This window comes from Topomyia yanbarensis, chromosome 2, assembly GCF_030247195.1.
Source record: "Topomyia yanbarensis strain Yona2022 chromosome 2, ASM3024719v1, whole genome shotgun sequence".
NCBI classification, from domain to species: Eukaryota; Metazoa; Arthropoda; class Insecta; order Diptera; family Culicidae; genus Topomyia; species Topomyia yanbarensis.
Genome location: NC_080671.1, coordinates 113155163 through 113181732, shown reverse-complemented (window position 1 = coordinate 113181732; position 26570 = coordinate 113155163). Strand labels below are relative to the sequence as shown.

At 36.9% G+C, this 26570-nt stretch overlaps 1 protein-coding gene across 1 annotated transcript in view; it reads right to left on the bottom strand.

The window, feature by feature from the left end:
• Window positions 1-26570, bottom strand: part of LOC131679233 (protein amalgam-like) — a 425726-nt gene that overhangs the window by 16043 nt on the left and 383113 nt on the right. The window contains exons 7-9 of the mRNA XM_058959907.1: window positions 23942-24127; window positions 22887-23091; window positions 22658-22789 (exon numbers count right to left, since the gene is read on the bottom strand). Of these exons, the coding sequence (XP_058815890.1) occupies window positions 22658-22789; window positions 22887-23091; window positions 23942-24127 (523 nt within the window). The remainder of the gene's footprint in view (window positions 1-22657; window positions 22790-22886; window positions 23092-23941; window positions 24128-26570) is intronic.

Below are 26570 nucleotides of genomic sequence, written 5' to 3'. Positions count from 1 at the left end.
AAAGATTTCGAAGCATTAACGTTTCAAAATTTTAGAATTTAAAGATTAGAAATTTTAAAGCTAAGAATTTTTAAACTTGAATAATTCAATTGAGTAATTAAGAAAAGTCGGCTGGAAGAAACTATTTCCATTTTGTTTTTTTTTTTGTCGAATCTCATCACTTTTTGCCGAATTCTCAATAGTTGCAGAAACTGGGAAACGATTTCGTTGAAATTTGACAACCAAAATTTACCTTGCCGATATACCTAACAATTTCGAAATTTTCTCGTTTCTCATCTGTTCCAGAAATTTCCGAGCTAAGTTAAGTGTGTATATGGAAACCTGGTTAGATCTCTGTACGGCAATTGTTGCATAATTTGGTTTGTTAAAATAATTTAATGTACTTGTTTTGATTAAACATGCAATTTTTGACCATTCCTAAATTTTAAATTGCATTTTTCAGTGATTCAATTCGCAAATTCTAGAAATTCGTAGAAAAATCCGTCACTCTATTTCAAATTGCGGAAAATCCGCAAGTTTGCGGAAAAATGCGCAACTTCGGCAACACTGGTCCCGTGATACTAGTAATAAGTTCGAGCAGCAGATATTAGGTTCAGTGTGACATCTGGACAGAAAACAAAAACTTCGCTAAGCACCAAAAATACCATTATAGAGCCACAAATCGTATTCGTGATATAGTTCACAAAACAAGATATCGCGGATCAGTCACACCTTCATGATCCAGTTCATATTGTCACATTATTCTGTTTAATAAATCCGGTAGTACAAAAACTAGCGTATCGGTCAGTTTTGTCGATATGATTTATATAATCCGGTGTATCCTCAAATTATAATCAAGAATCAACGCCATGTATATTTTGGCGCGAACTCGGTTTTTGAAAACACAACTAGTTTCAAGGTTACGAGATTTATTATTTAAAATATCAGGAACTTGGTCACGATTTTTGCAGATCGTGAAATCGTGATTTTTTGTTCCATCAGTTATGTTCGTATTTTTTTCCGTGAGCATGCAATTAAGCTTCCTTAGTATCCCCATGTATAGCTTCCGCGATCGTTCTCTGGCCGACTTGTTTTGTTTCTCGTTATGATTTGGAGTCCCCATTTGCTCAATTGAATTAAACATAAGTAGCACTCCCTACTGCCGGCTATTTAGAGTTGAAGTTGCATTTTTACAAGCTGAGAATTTTCGAATACTGTCAGGTTCATTCACTTGGAGGCGATGATTGATTTCAACCCACCTCCGCGTTTAAAAATTTAAACTTTCTCTTGGTCCACGCTACCGGCATAACTTCCGACGTTCGGCCTCAGCCACCCGGTTAGTATAGCCACTGGTTTCCACTCGGTCGGTTGCGCGCGTGCGAAGTCCCGTGTACCATCAATACAAAGGCTACTCGAATTTTAAGCCAAAAATTCGAATTCGACTTTCTCCCACCGGAGTACAGAGACCGAAGGAGTTGAGCGATAGCACGTCTCCACCAAATCCAAAAGTACAAACCGTGGTCGACCGTGCGCCTCCACCACGCACATTAGTTTGAACAGTTTCGCGTGCGCGCGCATCCAAACCGAAATAGTGAAATTGGTTCCATAGGTGCACGCGGTAGTGCAGTGGATACATATGGAAAGAGCCTGTTTCCGCCCACCTGACGATCCATAAACACTCACCATATGGGGATATCCCGGCCTCCTCTATCTCTCCCAACCCCACAGTGGTCCAGATCGCTAATTTAGGAGGAATTTTTACTTTCTGACAAACCTGTATAATTTAGCCGTATCATGTCTTAGGATGAATGTGTGTACTTTAGAAGATGCTTCTTTTTATTGGAATAGTTATTAGGGTGGTTCTAATTTATCTAAAATACGAAAATAAACTTTTTACTGATGAAAGATAGAGCTCCACAGTCTTCCACAAAGTTGTAAAGTAACTTATTTTGAATAAATTTGTTGAACATATTAAAGCTCTATCTCTTTTAGTTTTTGTTATACAAGAAATTTAAAAAAAAAGATTAGGGTGTTCCTGAAAAAAACGTTTTTTTAGTATAACTTTCGTATCTTTTACTTTTTGTTAACACAACCTTTGAACAGCTTATTGAAAACTTCAAGCCGAGTATTTTTCTCCAAGACATCGAAGGTCTAACTTTTTTCTTTAAAAAGTTATGGACACTTTTCGTTAAAAAAATAGCCTATTTCAAGGCTCAATATCGCTGATGCGGGCACCTAAAATTGAATTCTGTTTCCACCACATGAAAGACCATACTTATTAGTATATTTGAGCAAAAATTGGCGAATACGATATTTTTTTAAAATTTGCAATTTAGATTTAAAGTTTGTAGTTTTGCAGGTTCAACGCATTAAAGCATTTACACACATATCGTTGTATTATGAAAAAAGCCACTTTCAAATATCATTCTCTCATCGCAGCAAGCTTTGCATAAGTGAAACGACTGTCAAAAAAGGTTTCTGATTTTATTCGTTTTAAATAAAACTAGTAAATATGGATATTAGTCGAAGAGAGTTGGCGAATTTGCTTATTGCTGGTAAAAAGACAGATGAACTGCTTAAGTTCATTACAAGTAGTAATCCAAATGTAAAATTGAGACTTGTTAGTGCTCGGAAGAAAATAAAAATCTTCATGTTGGAATTTAGAAGGTTGTGGATTCGGAGTAAGCGCACGCAAATTCGGTTTGAGCTGGAAAATTTTGTGTGGCTTGAAGGAAAGCTAAGATTCGAAGTCGAAGGTAAAGGTAAAGGCCGAAAGAGGAAACCATTTTCCGAAATATGTCGCAGAGCCAAAATAAAAAGATTAGGAAAGTTGCGCGATAAGTATTCCACGGAAGAACTTGGTTTAGCGTCAGCCGTCAACGCTAATTCTACTGGTTTCCATTTAGTTGGCAGACAAATCGAACGATTGTCGAAAAGTCCCGTCAGATCTACCGTAGAGAATTTAGGATCTATGGCTGTCCCGATTGCAGAAGCGTTTACTGCGGAGGAGGCACTTAGATTTATTTGTGAAAATGATTTTTTTAAGGCGCAGTACCAAAACATACGCAGCTCAGTTATGCAGAAGGGTTTGGACATTTATCCCGCGTATAATAAAATAGTAGAAGAAAAGAAACTATGCTATCCGATCGGTATGTACTATTCTCAAAGATTCGTCCCTGAATCAACAATTTTTTTCAGGAATTTCTGTTCAGCCTTCTTGTGCGTATGTTCCCCTTCAAGCTCTTGTTAACCATACCGTGGAACGACTCATCTCGTTTCTGAATATTGGAGTTCTACCACTGCATCCTGAGGATAATACGTTTGTTATCTTTAAGTGGGGCTGCGATGGAAGCAGCAACCATTCCCGGTAGGCAACATTATTTTTCTTCTAAACTTTGACTGACAGTCTCTTTTCCACTTGAACATAGATACAAGCAAATGTGCGTTGACGAAGATGAAAATGGAGAACTATTCGAGTATAACGATTCGCATATATTTGCTCTATCTATAGTACCTTTACGTGTAGTTAGTCGCCGGAAAGATGAGTCAAGAGATTGCATTCTTTGGAATAATGATTTTCCATCTTCAGTATCCCTGTGCCGACCAGTAAAATTAATTTTCAAGAAGGAAAATCCTGAACTAACAAAGGATGAAGTTGCCGCGATGAACAAGCAAATCGATGAATTAGTCCCGACTATAGGAAATGTTAATATGCGCAAGATTCCGATTAGTTCAAGCTTCATATTTTCCATGGTTGATACGAAGGTAGTGAATGACGTAACAGGCACACCGTCTCAAGCGTGTTATATATGCAAACGCTCCGGAAAGCGATTGAATGATCCTTTACTGGAAGCCAGCGATCCACCGGATAGTTTATATGTTTTTTCACCTTTACATGCATTAATACGAGCAATGGAGTTACTATTGAATATTGCTTACCGTTTAGCTCTAGCAAAACCGCGTTGGCGCGTAGGCAAAAATACCAGCGAGCTTAAGGAACGACAAATAAAAATTCGACAAGCGTTACGTGACCGTTTAGGTCTTCGTATTAGCGAACCTTTGCCAGGTGGCGGAAATTCTAACGATGGTAACACAGCTCGAAAAATTTTCAGAAACCGAGATGTCGTTGCAGAAGAAACCGGGTTGGACGAAATGTTGCTAGAACGTATGTATGTGCTATTAACAATCATCAACAGCAAATTGGGAATTAACGCGGATGCTTACCGGAGTTACGCCGAAGATACACGATTGCTTTATGTACGCCTGTATGGTTGGTACGCTCTCTCACCAACCGTGCATAAACTCCTGGTCCATGGAGGAAGCATTATTCAACATAACATGCTGCCAGTAGGTATGTGCAGTGAAGAAGTTCAAGAAACCAGGAATAAAAGTATTCGCAGATTCCGAGAATTCCACGCACGCAAATTCGATCGACTCGTCAATCTTGATGACGTTTTCAAGAGACTTCTTGTTTCATCAGATCCTATAATTTCTCTTAAATGTAAACGTCGAATTCAACGAGCACCGCTGGATATACCTGAAAATGCAATGCATCTACTTTTGAATTAATTGGCATTGAATAAATTCTCCTTATATAAATCATAAATTGTTGTCATAGCCAAATTATTTTTAATGAACACATTCTGTATTGTTGATATGTAAGCAAAACAGAAAAGGAAATACAAAGGCTTTAGGCAATTTCTTTTATGTCGCTATGCGATAAAATTTAAAACTTTGGTTAGTAAATTTAAAATTACATGCTTAAAAAAATAATATTTTCCAATTTTTGCTCAAATATACTTAAAAGTATGTTCTTTTCTATGGTTCAATCCGAACTTACTTTTATTTGCCCCAATCAGAGATAATGACATTTGAAAAAGGGCTATTTATGAGCGAAAAGTTTCCATAACTTTTGAAAGTATAAAGTTAGACTTTCAGAGTTATGAAAAAACGTGGATTGAAGTTTTCTAAAAGCTGTTCAAAGGTTGTTTTAACAAAATATAAAATTTCTTTCGAACATTAACAAGTCTCAATTTTACATTTGGATTACTACTTGTAATGAACTTAAGCAGTTCATCTGTCTTTTTACCAGCAATAAGCAAATTCGCCAACTCTCTTCGACTAATATCCATATTTACTAGTTTTATTTAAAACGAATAAAATCAGAAACCTTTTTTGACAGTCGTTTCACTTATGCAAAGCTTGCTGCGATGAGAGAATGATATTTGAAAGTGGCTTTTTTCATAATACAACGATATGTGTGTAAATGCTTTAATGCGTTGAACCTGCAAAACTACAAACTTTAAATCTAAATTGCAAATTTTAAAAAAATATCGTATTCGCCAATTTTTGCTCAAATATACTAATGAGTATGGTCTTTCATGTGGTGGAAACAGAATTCAATTTTAGGTGCCCGCATCAGCGATATTGAGCCTTGAAATAGGCTATTTTTTAACGAAAAGTGTCCATAACTTTTTAAAGAAAAAAGTTAGACCTTCGGTGTCTTGGAGAAAAATACTCGGCTTGAAGTTTTCAATAAGCTGTTCAAAGGTTGTGTTAACAAAAAGTAAAAGATACGAAAGTTATACTAAAAAAACGTTTTTTTCAGGAACACCCTAATCTTTTTTTTAAATTTCTTGTATAACAAAAACTAAAAGAGATAGAGCTTTAATATGTTCAACAAATTTATTCAAAATAAGTTACTTTACAACTTTGTGGAAGACTGTGGAGCTCTATCTTTCATCAGTAAAAAGTTTATTTTCGTATTTTAGATAAATTAGAACCACCCTAATAACTATTCCAATAAAAAGAAGCATCTTCTAAAGTACACAAATTCATCCTAAGACATGATACGGCTAAATTATACAGGTTTGTCAGAAAGTAAAAATTCCTCCTAAATTAGCGATCTGGACCACTGTGAACCCGGGGAACAGTGCCACATCTTTGAGTCCGACTTTGCCTCGGTACTTAAACTCTGGCGACGTCGTCGACAAGCAGACCCTGCCTCTTGCGAGTAAAAGTTTTAGATGATGAGTTCGATGCCCGACTGACAAGTAATTGTTCAAGATTTTAAAATAGATACAACGTATGTATAAATGCGATCCGACACAGGTGGTTTCGGGCACATAAGAAGGTAGAGGAAGCCGGCACGTCTTCTGGGAGACCTCAAAAAAGGCATGTGACGCTCCGCTGAGTTTGAATGAGCTGATCGACGGGCAAAAGGTTAAGGTGGTTTCTCACCCCACACTCAAAATTATTCAGGATGTGGTTTATGGCATTGGTACCAAACGTCAAGGAGTCGTAGTGGTGCACAGTGATGCAACTCAGAACAAAAGTTGGCAAAAATCGCTAAAACTTTCAAAATTACGAAAATTTGTTATTTTAGTACTCTGGATTCAATTTTGACACTAATGATTTATTAAAAAATGATTTTGGATTGATTTCAGTTTTGGCTTTAGTACAATGTGGTTGAATGGTATTTTATTCAAAACCAAGAAATTTTAGGCATATGGTGGAAGTTAGTAAGTCTTGTACTTCTTGTGGATATTCTAAATTATCGCTCACGTTTCAAAGTGGGAATTTATTGAGTCGGAAGCTACCATTAATCCAGTGGAAATAATTTTGTTCGTCAATGCGAGTGATGATTTCCTCGAGTGATCCTTTCTATATTTTCAAACTTCTTTATTCGAGGCCTCTTGAGATTCTTCAAACAAACGACCGATAGAAAGAACAGACATTTTTATAATGTCATGACAATGTAATGGTAACTTGTGCATGGTTGTTGGCATGTTGTACCAAACATACTCGCACATTACCACGAACTTCCTCGACTGCATCGAAATTTTGATTAGTTTCAAAAACAATTATAGGTCACAGATGCGTTTCATCTTCAGTTTTCAGAAAAAAATGGAAATTTGAATTTGTTTTTATGCACATGTTTGGAGCGTGAATATAAATGTAGAATTGCGTTCCACCACAAATACACATAAATTGTCGTGCTTTCTTCAACGAATTTCATTACAGATTACAGTTGCATTAAACGGGATGCCAATGCACTTTAGTGTATTTTTGATCCGGTGTTGTTGTAAAGTAAATGACATGTAATATTATACGAACGAGGGTGTAAGGTCATATGCTTTTTGATGCTCCCATTGGGTGCATCGAATTCAATTTAATTGTCAATCAAATTTTTGATTCAAGCTTTGTATGTTTACATTCATATTGATTTACATGTCGTTTAGATTCCATTATTTTTTGGTGTGTGTATGTGTATATGTGTGTATATGTACATATAAATGTTCAAAAAAAATGGTTGCATTATACACGGTATTGTTTTGTAGTGCACACATATAATCTATTAATGTGAAAAACTGACACTTCTGGATAGAAGTCGGATCTTCCTACAATTACAGCCCCTTGAAGATCTCCAATGGAACAACTTACGCAGGCAGTGACACCAGACTAAGAGAAACGAAAGCGCTGAGGAAAACACGGAGTCAATCGGTTCTTTTTTACTATTTCCCCTTTTCATTCTTAAATAAGCAAGAATTCAAAAAATGTGGATGAGTCAAAGGAGACATAAATTGGAGATAGAAATGAAGGTAGAAAACTGCAAAAATAGTAAGTTTTCTAGTACACATATGTTATGATATATACACACCAAAAAATCTGAATTTTATCGTTGACATAATTCCCAACTTGCCATAATCCAATAAACCGTAATTGACGAAATGACGAAATATAGCTGTGTTCTGTTTAATTTTACATGGAAGATGTACTTTCCATGCGTAGTGCCATAAAATTACACTTTTCAACATTTTAAACAAACGCTATATGTGGAATAAAATTACGAGACTCGAAAAATTCAACGACATGTAAAATTAAAATCGAACGTTAAACTGTGTCATTTTTGATGCTCGTATATGTCATGGTCAGGAGACGTAAATTTACACGAGTTTTTCTAGGTGTGTATACAAATTGAACCAATATACTAAATACGCGTCGATTTCCTGCTTAAATGGAATCGAAAGTCTTACTGTAATGTTACAATCCAATTGATACAAACATTATAGTAAGGCGGGGCTAGTTGATGGAACGATGACCTCGGAACATGTCTGGCACTGTACACGAAATGGGTCATCGGAAAATCAATTGAGCTAACACCTTCCTAAATCCGTGAACCAAGTTATTTACATGAATGTTCAAATACATGCAAACATCTTTTTTCTGTAAATCACTATCAGATAGTGGGAAATAGGATGGTTAACACACACAGATGCGTTTCATCTTCAGTTCTTATAGGGCAATTTGAAGATACGTTGTATAATTTGTCTGCTTGGGCCTTCCAGCTGGATATCGCGTTCTCCACGGTGACAGCTGAGCTAGTCGTATTTTTGAAGAAGCATGAACCAACGCAACTACGGCTTCAATTAATGGGTCAAACCATTTCTCAGGTTTTAACTTTGATTTTTGATTGTGTATTGTCTTCTATTGAAAATATTACATCGCACAGAAGACCAAGCTATGTTCTAACTATAAACTAACTATTTTTATTTTGAAAGACTCTTTACTCATACTAAAATCAAAAAGTGGATAAACGTTGTTGAAGAGCTGGCAGTAAACATCCAGTGGATTATTTTGGTCGTATAGCGTGCGATGTGTTGAGCGCCGGAAAAAAATCATTTCTCCGGAGAGACCTTCCCGGAACGTTGAAATCAAGCTTTGCTAAAAGCGCAGGAGAATCTATGTTGTCTATAAGCAATTCGAAGATGAAGAGTCGTTGGAGAAAAATTCGCCTATTTCGCAACGTTGGGAGATTTATGAGAGCGCAGCGATCTTCGAATGGAGGTAGCAGTAATAGATGTTGCCAGGGCAGCCGACGAAGGGCAAACCTGATGAAATTCTTCTGTACTCGTTCGAGACGATTAATGTGAACGATGTGATACGGGGTCCAAATGGTAACTCCGCATTCCAGAACACTGCGTACCAGTGCGATGTATAGAGATTTCATACAGTAAACATCATTGAAATCAAGAGTCTTGCGCTTGATGAGTCCAAGTACAGCTTAGGAATTAGCTACGACAGAAGAAACATGTGCGGTGAACCGTAGTTTACTGGCGAGAGAGATACCCAGATCCTTGACGGCTGAGACTCGTTGTACAGTAGCAAAACATATCAGGTACTCGAAAACAATGGGCGATTGTACTTGTACGAATGTGATTATGCTGCATTTCTGAATGTTTACACTCATACTGTTTCTGTCACACCAATCCATAACCCTTTCGAAGTCCATTTGTAAAGTGCAACAGTCCACCATAGTTGTTATAACACGATACATTTCCAAATCATCTGCATACATGACTTGAGACGACGACAATTCACTGCAGTGGTCGTTCACGTAAAGTGTACAAAGAAGAGGTCCAAGATGACTTCCTTGAGGAACGCCCGATGTAATATGGAATGGATCTGAGAGTGTAGTTCCAAGTCGCACAGAATCACTGCGATTTTAAAGGTATGATGAGATCCAACTTGTCAGCCAGTCCGGAAATCCATGCGCCTTAGTTTTTCCACAGCAGGTTGATGAGGAACACGATCGAAGGCTTTCGAGAAATTTACATATACCGCATCGACCTGTTGCCGTTTTTCAACCTTATGAATCAGCGTCGACACATAGCTCATGAGGTTAGTAGTTGTCGAGCGTTTGCTGGTCCGAACTGATGATGCGTTTTACTGCGGGATAGATAACATCTAACAACATGCTCTCGAAGATTTTTGGGAGGCAGCTTAGATTTGAAATTCCTCCGTAATTTGTGACATCATGTACATTATCAGTTTTGTGGATAGGGCTAATCAAAGCCTCTTTCCACTTAGTGGGAAACCAACGATGAAGAGTATTCTTTGATAAGCGATGGTTGAATCCTGTCCGAACCCGGTCCTTTCGATATATCAATATCGCACAACTTTATATATACCTCATGTGCGGAGAATGATGTTGCAGGCAAATTCAACGTGAACATCGGCAAACTACTCAAGTATGGTGAGTTATTACTTAGCACGTTTTGAAAGAATGCCGAGAATAGATTTGCTGATTCTGCAGGTGTCGTAGATGTTCTGTCTCGATAGTTGACGCTTGCAGGGATTCCTCCGAAGGACGTTTTATTCCGCAAGTAAGACCAAAATTGCTTAATGACGTCCTTCATGCTACACTCAATTCGGGAAACATACGAGCGAAAGTGCGGTCATAAGTTGGAATTCGCGTTCCAAATCCCGCACGAAATGTTCGAGTTCGCTTCTTGTTCTTAAGAAACGTTTTCGAGCCTTTCTCAGTCGATTCCGAAGATTCCGTAGCTCTCTAGTCCACAAAGGTCGCTTGTTATTCGGGCGGCGCATACGTTTCCTCATAGGCACAAGTTGTTTGAAAATAGAATCTAGTTCGCAGTAAAAATTATTCACAGATTCATCCAAACTGCCCGTCGCTAATATCTCCGCCCAATTGATACGTGAAATTTCCGCACTCAATTCATCGTGATCGCATCGATTGAAATCATAAAATAAATTGGCATCGTCATTCACAGCCACGGCGAACACAAGGTCGATTTTCAAAACAAGCGGATTGTGATGACGATCCAATTTCATTAATGGTGCGGGGGATTCCAATATTTCACACCTGCTTGTGTTACAAATAAACACTAGATCAAGCATCCTTCCGTGCACGTTCGTCAAATAGTTCACTTGTTGTAAACCCGAAGCGATCATGGTTTCGACTAACAAAATTTCGTGTTCCAAAGAGGCATTAATTGGAATAAAGCATCCAACTTCGTCATCGTAGCTCCAACGTAGTAAAGGTAAATTGAAGTCGCCTAAAACCTATCGTTGGTATCAGTTCGATCATACAGTTGATTGACACAGGCAGCATGCTGTTCATACAAAGGAAAATCAGAATTCGACGGAAGGTAAATCGCACAGACAACAAGAGACAATAATATAACGTGAAATCATCGGCGAATGACAACTTAAAGCATTCCAATGTAAAGTTTGAATCATTTAGATAGAGTAAAAATATGAAAGGTCCCAGATGACTTCCCTGAGGGACCCAGAGGTCACTTCGAATGGCATGGTTGTACAGTCTCCAGTTTTCACAACCATGTCACGACCAGTCAGATATGACTGGATCCAATCCAGAGGAGAACCATTGAACCCAAGCCTATCGAACTTGACAATTGCTATCTGGTGATTTATCTTATCGAAAGCAGCAGAAAAATGAGTATATATGGTATCAACCTGAAGTCGTGCTTGTAAGGACTTGATGATGAAAGATGTGTAGCAAACAAGATTTGTTGAAGTTGATCGCTTGGGCATAAAACCATGTGTTAAGTCAGATCGGACTAAGTCACAAAATCTTAAAAAGAAAGTATTATTCGACACATCGTGGAATCCCATGCGTCTGCAAGTGATCGCAACCATATTTCATAGTAAATTTTGAGAAGTCGAGCATGATACCGACGGGTCAAGTCTCGACGGCTCCAGATGCTTAGGTATATTCAATTAAAACCCTCACCGCCTCAATCATACTGCTTCAGTTCACGTCACAGAACTTGCTGCTATTCAGTCTACCCTTAGGATTGTTGATACTATGCTTGTTTACTGCCATATTTTCTGCGGTAAATATGGGAACTTCTGCGTGCTTTGTTTGTAAAATCGTACAAGGTTACCTTAGTTTGGGGTCTCTCACATTGCTCCATCCCAGGTAATGAAGAAGAGGATTCTTTAGCTAAGTCGGACGTTCTACGAAAGACAAACCTGCTTAAATGAATTTTTCGATATCTCTCATCAGAGGACGCTTGAAAATTGGCAGACATCTTGGAGCTATGGAGAGTTAGGATGGTGGCTACATTTTAACATCCCGATGGTATCAACGAAACCTTGGTTCAGTTCTCCTCCCTACTCTGTCATCATCGTCCACTCTCTCTCTCTCTCTGCCTTGCCTTTGATACCCATATGTAGGTAGTCACCTCCCCCTGTTTTTCTAGCTTTAATTGATAAATCGAATAATCTCGTTAAGAAATGCTCAAGTATACCACAACTCATACAAATAGTTCTAATTGACTTCCCTAGACTTAATGAAATTCAATCACTCATATACACTGATAGAATATATTAGTAAATCGCTACGAATTAGTTTCGTACAGACAATTTCCATAGAAGAGTTGAATTTTCAGTACATATGATGAATCATTCGTAGTTCTATTGATATACTTTTATTTTTTATTACGAATTTTTCGTAAAAACCACGAAATGGCTATCGTTGGCTTATTACGAATCGGTTTCATTAGGCAAACGAATTGTTCGCTGCTGTATACGAAAGACTTTACAATACTTACTAGCACCATTCGTTAAACCGTCAACATGAAAAGAGCTACAATAGAGGTAGAATATCGTCGCTGTTGTACTATCTTATGACAAACGCCATTTTGTGGTAAACTGAGTTAGATACGCCACCTCACTTGTTTAGAAAATCTCTACAAAGCACCATGGGCCACAAATCGATTTTTTTGGTCTAAAATCCATAACTTATGATCCGTTAGTACTAGGCCTTTAGTGTCTTTGGAACAAATTCTCTACAATAAGTGCCCTTCATTTTAGGGAAAATGAAATTGGGGTGGTCCTCTCGATTTTTGAAATAAAAAAATTATCTCCGGAATGAAAAAATATAGGAGAATAGGACCTTCCAAAGATATATAGAGAAATCAATTTCGAGTAACTTTGCTGAAAACGCTGAAACTCTATCTTCAACGGTTGTTATTTTACAGCGATTTTCTTTGTTCCTTTTAGGGTGGCTCTTAAAAATTCAGTTTTTTTTTAATATAACATCTTTGAAGTTGATTTCTCGTGTATGTCGTCTTCGAACAAAAGTTAGCTCTTTCAAATGCGCACATTTCTTCTTCTGAGACCAACTCATTAATTGTTATATAAACAGAGTTATTGACGATTTTATGATCAAAATTGGACATTTTCTAAGCTAAATAACTCAGAAGCTGGCAAAAAGTGGCAATCAACGTTATCACCATCTGATAGTACTTCAAAAATACTACAAAATAAGGGGTACATGGTTTGTCTCCTAGCGACTCTTCATGTGAAATGTTTGCTTATAAATTACCTGTGTTATAGACAAGGTATGCGGTATTCATCTAAATTCGTACTTAAAATATATATATTAATCATAGTCGCCGTTCTTATATACACACACATCCGGATCTCCGATGCAAATCAAATTTAATGGTGCTCTCGGAAGATATTATTCTAAACTTGTTTCGTGGAGTGAAATTGTACATATAACATGTGGTTTTTGGATTACGGTTTATAAAATGAATATTTGGAGTATTTTCATGGCATACGTTTTATTCGCATGGCAAAAAAAGAAATTATTATCAACATATTACAATTTATTGAAAGCTCGAGTTTATGGTAAAGGAAGCACCCATTGTTTAGCATTAATGATTTATTTGTCTTTTTTTAATTATATTACCTCCTCTGTTTCAGTTCACTGTAATTTGCCCTAATATTTTCCCAAAATACCATTTCTTGCCTTCGGAAATTAACAATAAAAAAATCCACGTGAATGTACGTTGGGGAACAAGCTGTTCAGCTCTCATTTAAAAGATTTTTTTATTATTATCAAACGAATAGATTGGTAGCCTCCTCCTTCGGATTTATTTTCCATACGCGGCAAAAAAACTTTATCAATGATATCAATATAAATTGCTTATTTTCGGAAGTTATTCGAGCTGTCAACTGTGGGTACTTTTTTGCCTTTAACAATGAGTACTTCTAATCCATTTCACAATAGCTCGATGAGGTTATGCCAATGGGTATATTGATGCTAATAATGGGAATGGGTCCTTTATGAATTACTTCAAGCGAGATAACCTACGAATTAACTAAGACTTAGACTTTAGACTTCTAAGGATGGTACAAATATGCGATAATCCAACAATTTCGACTGCTCTAGAAGATTCAGGGATTCTGTCAAGTGACAGTTTTTATGTTGATTTTAGGCTTTAAGATAGAGATTCTATCAGGATTCAGGGAAATAGTGTAAAACTGGCGCCACATAATTTTTTCCAAGATTCAGATTTTTTTTCATGCTGGGACGATTTTTCCACAAGAAATAATAGGTAAAAGGTAACCAGGTTGACGTACAAGCTCTTTACCTATTAAGTGGGTTATTCCACTTTTATTCAAAATGGGCAGTTTTCTACGCATTAAAAGGTACTTTATTTTATCAGTGTAGAAACTGTTGAAACGCAGAGAAAAAAATTTACCACTGAAAAAAATCAATATCTTAGTTTTTTAAACTAATAAGTTGGTCTCCAAAGAAAAAATAGACACTTATCAGAACAAAATTTCAAAATTTTTGGAAAATTGACTTCAAAAGTATTTTATTGAAACTTTGTTTTTTTAAACGTCAGGCCAAACCAATTAAAAGAAAACACCGTAAAATAATATCCTCTGTCGATAGTTTAGGAATTGTCAACAAAGTTACTCAAACATTATTATTTTTTTAATTTTCAGTAGGGCTTTATACTTCTATTGTTATTGTTCAGGAGAAATTATTTTCATTCCAAAAATCAAGGAGACCACCCTGTTTTTTACACCGAAATGAACCGCACTTATTGCGAAGAAATTCTTTTGAAGACACTGAATATCTAGCACTTACGGGATATAAGAACTGGATTTTCAACAAAAAATCGATTTTTGGCCCATGGAACAGAGGTAGGGTTGGGAAAACCGAGGCATATTGAGAAACCGGTATTTTCGGTATTGAAAATGAAAAAAACCGGTAAAACCGCTAAAAACCGGTAATCACAAAGAAAAAATCGAAATTAAATTTAATTTACAAAGCAGTCGCATTTAACTTGCTTTGATGCCAATTCATACTTTATTAACAAAGTAATCGCTCAACAGACGTTACTTGAGAACCACTGATGATCGCAGCATGAAAAGTGTGCATGTCGTCATGTTGTCTAACTCGCTTATTGTACCAGAAAGCATTGCAGGTTAGCTAAATGCAGTAGACAAAAAGAGACAAAAGAGATTCGACAAACCATTACTTCGAAAACAGCCCTAAAATTGCGGTTTTCTCCTTATACAAATGCCTTAACATATACTGAAAATAATGTTCAAAAAATGTTTGAGCTCCAGCGCATCAAAAACGTTTTAGATTTGTAATAGGTCAGGTTAATCTGTCTATTTTGTCACCAGTATTCAAAATACCCATTTTAACAGTCCTACTTCGTATACGAAACCGCTTAAGTTTCAATTCCACCTCGTCTTGAAAACCAGCGTTTATGTGCTTCCTTTTCCAATTGAGCATGAGCAGGTTGACCGTACAACTCGTAATTGCTAGTCCTTAATTGAACAGAACAAGCATAATTTCACAAAAAATTTGCGAATGGAACCTGGGAGTAGCTATCCATCATCAATCGAGAGTTCTGTACGGTATAATGCCAATGGCGATGTCTGCCGCGTCCTTACAGCCATCTGGGAAGGAACGAAATGTTAGAGTAACAAATTTTGTTATGGAGACCGTGTACCTCTGCATCTCCACGTTTGCCACGGGCAGGAATTTTGTCAGTGGGGTGAGGTAAATAATTGCACAAGTCAATGCAACTTGGAGAAGTGTTATCATGTATTCATTGCTCGAGAATTTAAAACAGATTCTTAGATTGTTAAAAATGCAACTTCAACTCCGGACAACTGATTGTCGTGAGTGTTGTTTAGTTGATTCAAGCGATATGTGACTGCTGAATATGGTAATAGCTATGTAATTGAAGATTTCGAAATATAAATAATATTCATCGTATTATTATAACCAATGAAACGACAAATATGAGTTGATTTCTCTCTCTACAAACGATTGAATATGATGCAGATTGTTATGCAATTAACATTCGCGCACGTAATAACATTATTACTATTAGCAAGAATGATCGAAGGAAGGAAACTGATTCACTAATTTAATACAGCCATGTGCTAAAGATCAATCGAGCTGCATTCCACTGCTTATACAAAAACATTGAAGTGTCCCAAAACAGGCGATCTTACTTTTAACATTAGAAGGTGAAAATATTTTTAAAGTATTTCGAAAGCTCTATTATAAAAAAAAACAATGAAAAATTATTTAAATAGTTTTCGCTAAAAAAAAATATCGAAAATACCGGTTTTTCATTCTTGCAAAACCGCTATTTCGGTATTTAATATTTGGACGGTTTTACCGGTTTTCGGTAACGGTAAAACCGGTACTCCCAACCCTAAACAGAGGCAGTATATAAGCAAACATTTCACATGAAGAGTCGCTAGGAGACCTCTTATTTTGTAGTGTTTTTAAAGTACTATAAGATGGTCATAACATTGATTGCCACTTTTTGCCACCTTCGGAGATATTTATCTTAGAACATGTCAAAATTTGAGCATAAAATCGTCAATAACTCTGTTTATATAAAAGTTAATGAGTTGGTCTCTGAAGAATAAATATGCGCATTTGAAAGAGCTAGCTTTTGTTCGAAGACGATATTCACAAGAAATCAACTTCAAAGATGTTATATTAAAAAACTGATTTTTTAAGAGTCACCCTAAGCGGAACAAGGTACATTGCTGTAAAATAACAACCGTTGAAGATAGAGTTTCGACATTTTCAGCAAAGTTACTCAAAATTGATTTCTCTACATTTCTTTGGAAGGTCATATCCTTCTATCTTTTTTCATTCCGAAGATAATTTTTTTATTTCAAAAATCGAGAGAGCCACCCTAATTTTGTTTTCCCTAAAATGAAGGGCACTTATTGTAGAGAATTTGTTCCAAAGACACTGAAAGTCTAGTACTAACGGTTTATAAGTTCTGGATTTTCGACCAAAAAAATCGATTTGTGGCCCATGGTGCAAAGTGGCGATTTCAGAATTTTGACAATCTGCTTGGTTACTGAGATATAGCGAGAGCCTCAAATGGCTATGTCTTGGGATTAGATCAAGTTATCTTGATGTATAAGATGTTTTTATGTGTAAAACTATCTGAGAAACGCAATGGCATAATCATTGATGAGTGATGAGAAAAATGCAGTTTAAGTTTTAGACTGGAAATATAGCATATTTGGCAACACTGTAACCAAAAATAACTATTTTTTTCTAGATTCCCTGACTCATTTCCTTCAAAATGCATCTCACCAACTTTTAATAGACCAAATGAAGCGAAAGATATGAATAAAAGCTAAAAATTGATGATTTTTTTCTATGGAAAATTTTCCATGCACGATTATGACACGTCATACAAATTTTGTCATCAATACACACCTATGACAAGTGTGAGTGCGACTTTTGTTTACATTTATAGTAAAAATTCGCAATATAGTCAACCTATCTTCGTAATATTTGAGAGAATAATATAGAATAGGCAGAAGCATTAATTGTCTTCACTGAATTGATTCTACCATTTATAAGTTTTAAAATATTCAATCTCAAACTTTAAAAATCGTTTTTCTCGAAATGTGCTAAATAGCGCTTGTCATAATATAGCACAACAGCGACGATATGGTGTCGTTGTAGCTATACGATAGATAATTGTTGATCCTCACGACGGTCAAATAGTCAATAACCGTGTGCGTGTCCGTCGGTTTCAGGAAGATTTCCTGAACCTCTTTCGCTTTCAGCTGATCCAGAATCCGGAGCAGAACGGATTCGGTTGGACAAGTTTGAGAAACTGAGCTTGTTCCATATTCTGCCGGAGCAATGTCAAAATGCCATTAAATACGAAAACTTCTCTAAGATGACCGAAATGAATTCGTGCAACCAACAAAATCGTTCGTAATATACACAAACGTTTATTAAAATAGACGAAACATGTCAAGAAAATTAATGAGATTATAAACAATAACATTCGTGCAATGTACACTAAATATGCAAAATTTACTAAAAATTTCGTTCTCCAAGTAGCCATTCTTCACTTACAAAATAAACGAAATCTACTTTTTACAATACACGAAAATACCTCGTTGCAGAAAACGACGAATGAAGCGTGCATTGCACGATCAATTTCATCATATTAACGAATTTATATTTTCAATGTACTAGTAATCAAACGGTAGTTTTCTTTTTGGTTGTAAAATTCAAGGGTTTTCCAAAAACCAACATAGTGAGACTTAATCAAGAATTATTTTGATTTTTCGAAATAATTCGGTAGTCCATTGATTACCATGGTAAACAATAATAATCAGGGTAATTGTCTTCATTCTTAGAATAATTCGCATATTCCCCTATAGACACAATGTAATCAATTAATCAAAAAGTAATTCGAAACTACAAGATCTGTTAATTTCGATTTTCACATTTTTGCTATAATTTTTAAAATATTTTTAGTTATTCCACAAATGAATTCCACAGGTCAATTCACTTGTTTAGCAGACTACGTCTGTTGGCTGTATCCTTTTTCGAATATCAAAGCGGCGTTCAAGTGTATAAAGGTTGTGAAATATCGTGGGTATAAAGGGTTTATGCCTACTTGTAACATATTTTGCATTATATAAATTGTTATTGGGTCATTCTGACATGCATCCCCTACTGTGTTTTTCGATTTCTAATTGCCACATAAAATCGACTTACTTAACAACCCCCTTATTAAAACTATTCTTTTGCGAAATAATATCTTTAATATATTTTTTCAGTAAAAATTTGTAAGTTATATTTAGCTAACTATTTCAAAATGTTACATACATTTGGTAAAGCATTTATATTTATTTCTACACATGATTTTTCTTTCATTTTTTCTTTATTGTACCAACTGTGCATCTTGGCTACAGCGTCATCTCGCCACTGCCGGACGTATCGTAGAGGTCCATCGTTGTCGGTCTTGCAGTTCCCCCGTACGTTCAGGGTTCTCAGGTGCTCTCCAACTGCGTATAGCCAACGTATTCTTGGCCTCCCACGAAGTCGGCGTCCTCTTCTTAGCTCCCTGCTGATTATTGTTCTAGCAATTCTTTGTTTCAACATTCGTACATTCATACTTTACACTCGAAGACTCCGAATGCTCTGCTACCTGCCTCCCTGAACGTCCGTGCTTCGTGGTTATAAAGAGTAACAGGGAGGATCAGTGTCTTGTATAAGGTGAATTTTGTTGACGTTTGCAGGTTGCAGGACCTAAGCTGATTACGTAGACTGTAAAAGGTCCTGTTGGCAGCTGCAATACGCCTTTTTACCTCACGGAAAACATCGTTGTCGCAAGTCACAAGCGTACCAAGATGAAGGAATTCTTCGACATACGTCACCATCAAGCACTACCTCGGAATTAACACCACTAGACCTGCCTCTCTCTTTACCTGCGACAATGTACTTTGTCTTGACTGAGTTGATGATTAAGCCTATTTTCGCTGTCTCCCTCTTAAAAAGCACGAAGGCCTCTTCCACTGCTCTACGATCGATTCCAACTACATCTACATATCTTTTTTCCTTTTTTATTTTGACTATGTTAGTCACTTTTTCTTTTTTACAAAACCCGCTTCGACTGTAAGCGCAGTAACAATAGTCTAATAGCATAGCATTCGAAAGGCAAACAGAGATGAACGGCAGCAATCATCATTGATTGATGCTAATCGTCGACAAGTTTTCAGTGGTGATCTTGCGTGGCTTTTCTTTTGTCGTGCTCGCGGTAAAGAGAGTCATTCGCAGGCTGAACATCTGATCCGTCGTTGATCGGCCCTCACGAAAACCAGCCTGGAAGGACTCCTCAAGCGGTCTCAGTCTGCTAAACAGGATACGCTACTGTATTTTGTTCAGGAGAGATATCACCCTGCCATTGGCGCACTCCAGTCTGTGTTCTAACTTGAAAATGGGGCAAACGAGTCCATCCAGCCAACAAGCAGGCATTTCTTCGTCCGCCCATATTCATAGAATAATTTATTTATTGACCTATTCCAATTAAGTTCTAGGATAAATTTAATCTGTGGGTTTTGATCCTTGCTAGACTTATTCTAACTAAACGTTGCACGCCTCATGCTGCTTTTAATAACTTGTCGTCGAAAAAATCACCAGAAGCTCTATGGTGTATTCTGAAAGAATACGATGTATTTAAATTGTCAAGCTATCATCATTTTTTCAAGAGAAGTATAACTCTTGACAATGCATTTGGGAACAACGCAATAATGAATATAAACGGTTGCACATTAAATGTTATCTTCTGACGCACATGAAATAGCATACGGTTTTCAATAGTGCAACATTTTGGTTTTCTGGCAGTTTCGTAGTAAAGATCAGAGAACGAAAGAAAAAAGAGGAGAAAAAACTAAAGTTTGGACCTCACGACCAGACAACATGTTCGATGTCGTGATAATCCTTCGCCACAAGTTCAAAGACCTTTCTCCACAAATCCAATAAGACGGGAATGCGCATTCAACGCATGATTAGACTTGGGCATCACCCGAATGAAATCACAACCCGTATGTACAGTGAGAACCCGTTTTTATCAACCCCTTGGCGAATTCTATGCTGACAAAACAGGGACATTGATAAAATCGGGACATATATTTTTCTGTCTTTTTAATAAAATGAAGCTCTTAAAATATTCTTCTTTGGTCCTTAGATATAGCCTCGCAACCTTTTCTGATTATTTACTTTAAGTTCCCCTTAAGGGGGTCTGACAGAGCAAAATTAAAAAAAAGATATTTTTATTTATGCATTTTTCGGATATCTAAGATAAGAAATATATCCCCAAGAAAGGATTTACTCGAATTCAACTTGGTTTGTCTGCTAGATCCCATCAAACTACCAACTATCAATTTTCATATGAAGCTGATAAAAATCGGGTCAAAAAAGCTGATAAAATAGGGGGTAGATAAAATCGGGGGCTGATTAAATCGGGTCTCCACTGTATAACCTTGAGACAGGGTTTCCTTGACACTTTTAGCATAATATAATGTAGCAACCCTCCTAAGTCTACTGCTCCACGAGGCTTGCCTTCTTTCGAGTATCCTTTGACAAAAAAATTCGTTGAACAGCACTTTCTAATGCGCACACCTTAGCAAGAGTTAGCGCCTTCTCATTACCCGGAATTGGGACGGACCCAAACTACAAGGATGTCCTATCAAAAAGTTGCCTTCGGTAAGATTATTTGTTTCGATATGTTTAACATATGTGCCAAAGGCACTTACACTCGGTATCATGTGTAGATGGCGCTACAAAACATTTTTTTAAATACTCAAAAAAAGGATTTTTTTCATTTTTTTATATGAAAAAGTTTTTGCAATTTTTTTGTTTATTACTAAACCTTCGAAAATATACAATAATAAAAAAAGTTGCAAAGAGCGATAAATGTTATCATGAGACGGCTTCAAGAGTACCACAAAACCTTGCGACTAAGGAAAACAAATATTTGTCCGCCTTTATTTTTTTTAATTTTATGAAAAATTTTTGAAGATTGTGTATAAGAAATGATCTAAAAAGAAACAAACAACAGATTCCCATTCATCCGAATCATCAATCGTTTTTTGTCAGTTGCTTTATGGTTCTTATGGTGAAAATAATCTAACAGAACTAGATTGTATGAATGTAAAATTACAATAAATTTGCTCACATGCGCAGCCTCCGCTTGAAACAATCTAATAATATTAAGTAATTCCAACAGGAGCTCGCCCTAATTCCGAATAATCCCGTGTAATCGAGGAATTTTACAGTAATCGAGTAATCAATTAGAACTCAGATTTTCGAAGGAATAATCTTTATAACTATGAAATAATCTAGGTATTTTTTTTTTCCAAGAGTGTCATGTAATCAATGCTGTTGGAAACCCCTTGGTAAAATTGTTTCCCTTAGATTAAAATAATTAATTACTCAAATATTCTTCCATGCTTAAAATTCCAAACTATTACTACTCATAAAAACAGCTCCAATTGATCTCCCTAAATAATCTTAATAAAATTGTAAGATAGTTGAAGAAATTCCCTAAGTTTCACTTTAAAAATATATTTCAATATAGAATCACATAGTTTTAAGATAAAAGCATACAAAACAAAGAATTTGGCACCGTTAAGCTAACGCAAACGTACCTTACGAAACAAACGAATTGAATAAAAAGAAAAATGACCAAGAAGATAAATGCACATTGCTAACCTACATTCTATAGTTTCGAATGTACACAAAACCATTCTTGAAATGATGCAATGTTGGTTAGAATATTCTTATATACCAACAGCAAGAGCTCTTACGAATGATTAACACTTTTCACTTTCTCTACAGTTTAAACCTCGCAGACGGAGGCTAAAAGCAAAACAATGTATTGTAGTTGTTTCTTCCGTAGCCTACCCTTTTGTTCCTGTACAAAAGCAAGTTCATCATTCTCAGAAGAACAGCTCCACTTATTGGCAGACCAGCATGAATGATTTTTTCCACTCTTTCCAGTGAACGATGGCTGTCGGTTGGTCGGAAAACGAATTTGTTCATTTTTTTCTGTGCTAAGACTTTCCATCAGAACTGACCCTTCTCAGTCGGTCACAGTAAAGCGATGGCAATAAATCATAGCAGTGTTACAAGCAAAATTGAAATCCGTGACAAATGATGGACGGAAGCAATTCAACTAGTAGCACATATTTTTCTCAGTACGGTTATTTATCAACTACACTTCACAACAAAAGTAGTACTCACAGTTTACTTGCACGTCGTACCGCTTGCTAACCGAAGGAGGCACTCCGTTCGAAGCGATGCACAGGTACCCGCCCATGTCGGTTCGCTGCACCTGATTCAGCACCAACCGTTCTCCTTCAACCAATTTCACCACTGCAGACAAAAGGGTCAAAGGTTTAATTACACACTTGTTAATTAACACTAAATACTCAATTGACCGTCGGGTCGGTCAAGGGTCCAGACAGCTTACCTTGTTTCTCCCGTCCGTCGGACCGTACGACGATATCTTTGCCACCCTCCCGGCGCCATTGTACATTTGGTAGAGGCACCCCGACCGCTTGGCACACGAGTTGAATGTTGCCGCCCTCGTTGGCGATTCCCTCCTCCAGGGAGGCACTGTTCGGATCGTTAGTGTTCAATATGTCCGGGGGGACTACCACGTCCAGATTTCCGGACTGTGAAAACAAATGTTGATTGTAAGATTAGTAGGGTAATCGGTAATCGAAAAAAAAAATCGATATTGGTTGAGTGGTGTTCTGGCTTGGTGGTGGGAATTATTATTAAGTACTAATCTTCGAATAATAAGGTCCATTGAACCCGATTCCAGTGCGCGGCAGATTGACTGGTGAAATCAGTAACTTACTTCGGAGTCAGAGAATTTTGAAAAACCTATTTTCTAATTTATGAAAAGGTAAAGGAGCTTCACAATTTATTAAATAAACCAAATCTAAAATTATTTGAAAACTATATTTTGGAATATTTTTGTTTTGAGCGTTTTGATTTAAATTGTCATTTAAATCAAAATTTTCTTTAAAAAAAATTATTTTTGTTGGCAATCTGTACGAACTTTAAAGACAACGTGTCCAATGTCACAAAATGGCAGTAAAAATTGATGTCGTCATTAGTTCTTTTTATTATTGGTATATCTTCAAAATCAAAACATTGCATGTTGTACATGCTGCTTAAAAAATTGAAATTTGTTCAGATGAACCGTTCTTATCTTCGCTTTCATTGAATTGAGGTTATATAATACAGCCGCGATCATTGACATTCACTATAAGCACCCAGGCAGCCATACTGCTGCCATTGTGTTGGCTGTTCTCCAAATCATTTGAATAATATTTCCCATCTGCTTTCCGACACACTGCCCACCTGTCTGTCCTATACGGTAAGTGCTATGTTATGAATACGTAAAATTTGGCTGGCCTGTTTCGCAAACCACATTCAAATAGACTGCCGACACCCACCACCGTCAGTCAGTTGACGGGATTTGGTTACGCGAAGCGCAAAGGATATTCCACCCACCTGATGCCGCATTGGATCCGTGTTCACTTGGCACATGTAGCTTCCGGAGTCATTGAGCTGTACGTGCGAGATGTGCAGCTTCCAGGTGTTGTGTCCGTTGTGCGTGACCGACAGGCGCGGATTCACCGCCACCATGTGGGTGTGGATGGCCAGAATTGCCTTCGAGTCGGATTTTATCCAAGCCACCTGCAAAAGACAAGAGAATATGTGCAGAATCATGAGCTACTTATCGTTTCAACTGCTGTGCAACGAATCACACCCAAAGTAGGCGATGTTGGAGTGAAAAATCGTGTCTGGAAAAAAAAACTTTTTCGAACCCCACCGCCGATGAAAAATTCATTGCCACAATTTCGATTTCGGACCGCTGATATTGGTGAACAAAAAACATTCTGGAAAGGACACCGATCGAACTTCTGGCGGCACCCTCTCGCCATTCATTCAAGGACCATGAAAAGTTTATCAATGCAGAAAAACAAGAACATTTTCCCAGATAGCGCGCTGACACGCAAAATTTTAAATGGCGAAGTATTTATTATTTTCATTCCTGGCGAAACTTCCAACCACCGCCGACCGAGTGTTCGAAAACACAAAGTTCCCTCAATCGTTATTAATGATTTCATTTACTACTGCGGATGGCAGATACTCGTGCACGACATGACACGCAAACCTAGCTCTGCCACAACAAGTTGATGAAAAATCGAAAACACTTTTAATAAACTTCCCAAAATCAATTTTGAGCCAATTTATAGACAGAAAAAGCCTTGAGTCACGCAGTTGACCCCAACCGCAGCCCATGCCAGCAGCAGGCAGGCAGGAGATTCTAAAGTCTTTTTTAGTAAGCGGACGATCGACAGAGAGAAGGTTGGATTCGATCATGGAAAGTTTAGTCGGCGTGACTAGGATGAAAATAAAGAAAAAGTTTTTGGTTCAGATACACACAATGTATGTTTTCAATTGAGTTTTTATTTCCCGTTGATTGTGAAAGTGGTGTATAAAATTGAATTTCGATTCAGCTCTAAACTAGTTATCAGCGATAGAAAAGCAACTATCGATGATGTTACTGTTCTTTAAAGTTTATCTATGGTGAATTTGTATCAGGTTGACAATGTCGTGACTAGGGGTACATAGACCCACCCCGTCAAATTTTGTTAACAGGAAGAATTAATACAGTAATGTTGAGTAAGCAAATTGGGAAAGAGGGGGGGGGCAAGGTAAATTCGGTAAAAAGACACATTTTTCCAAGAAATTGTCATTGAAATTCAAGGAGTGTTAGTATATTCATCCAATTACCATATAATAATGTCCCAATTGAACGATATTTGCTCTGTTTTCAAAAATGGTGAGATAAACCAGACCGCCTATGTTTTTGGTGGATTTAGTACAGATATTACCCAAATTTATGAATTTTCAATGATAAATCAATGAATTTATGTTATAATAACATTGTTATTGAATTGTAACATTAAGAAAACGGGCTTCAATGTCAATCAATGTCAAGAGAAAATACGGGCCCGGGGGTCCAACGTACGGGCCCCCACCACTGTGTATTGCCTGAGTACAAAAAAGTCAATGTTTGAAATCCATTGGAGTTCACAGATATTATGTATAGTACACTGAAATTTTATGTTTATGTACCATTTTTTTGCTCTATTTGTTTGTAGTGCCAATTAAGGAAAAAAAGTAGAGTTTTTTATACTTTGGGAGTTTTTAATACCTCTTCGACAGTTTTGGTGACTTTGAAAAGCGCCATTTTTGTTAATAGTATTTATAAAAGTAAGGAAATGGCAAGATTAAAAATGTAGTAATTATAAAAATTAAAAATATCTAAATGGCGATCAACGGCAAAAGATTAAAAAAGCAATAGGAAAACTAAATATTAAAAGAATGTACAAAAAAGCTAAAAACAACAAAATCAATCAAATAAACAAATTAATGTCAATTGTCAAAAAATGTTCAATCGAGAAAAACCAAAACGAAACCTATAAAAAAATTGATAAAGGAAAACAGGAAACTAGAAAAAGATTGTAACCGTCGGTTACTATTCCAAATTGTTGGCTCTGCCACAGTGAAATGAGCCTTAGACTTGCTTGTGAGTTCCCAAACCCTAAGTCCGACCCTCATTTTGACTAGCAAAACCTCTCTCCATACCACCGAAGGTACTCACAGTCGCATTCCAGCAAGAGTGGTATTTGTTTACAGCGGGTTAGGGTATCGATCGCCGAGGGCAATCCACGGGTGAAGCGACCAAATAACGGCTGCTGAGCGGAAACACAATCATTGTCAAAGTTCGGGTGATTTCGCTGTTTCTCCGAATCAGACTCACTGATCGCGCTTCAATACGCTCAGCCAAAATACTGAACCTTCTTTCTGTCCGTGAATACCAACGAAGTTAGAAGTGCGCGACGATTCTAAATTTTTCTGGTTAGTTTATTTGTTTAAAAACTTGGTGTACAGTGTTAATAATTGTCTTACTATTTACAGTTTAAAATATTCTTGAGTCTAAGGATAAAAATTGCTATGAATAAAAGGAGGTGACAGATACATACGTTGCGTTGCGCGTTGCGTTGCGAAGCACGGTGCTATTCGTAGATTGCATACTAACAATTATCATGTTGCCTATAGGTAGTTC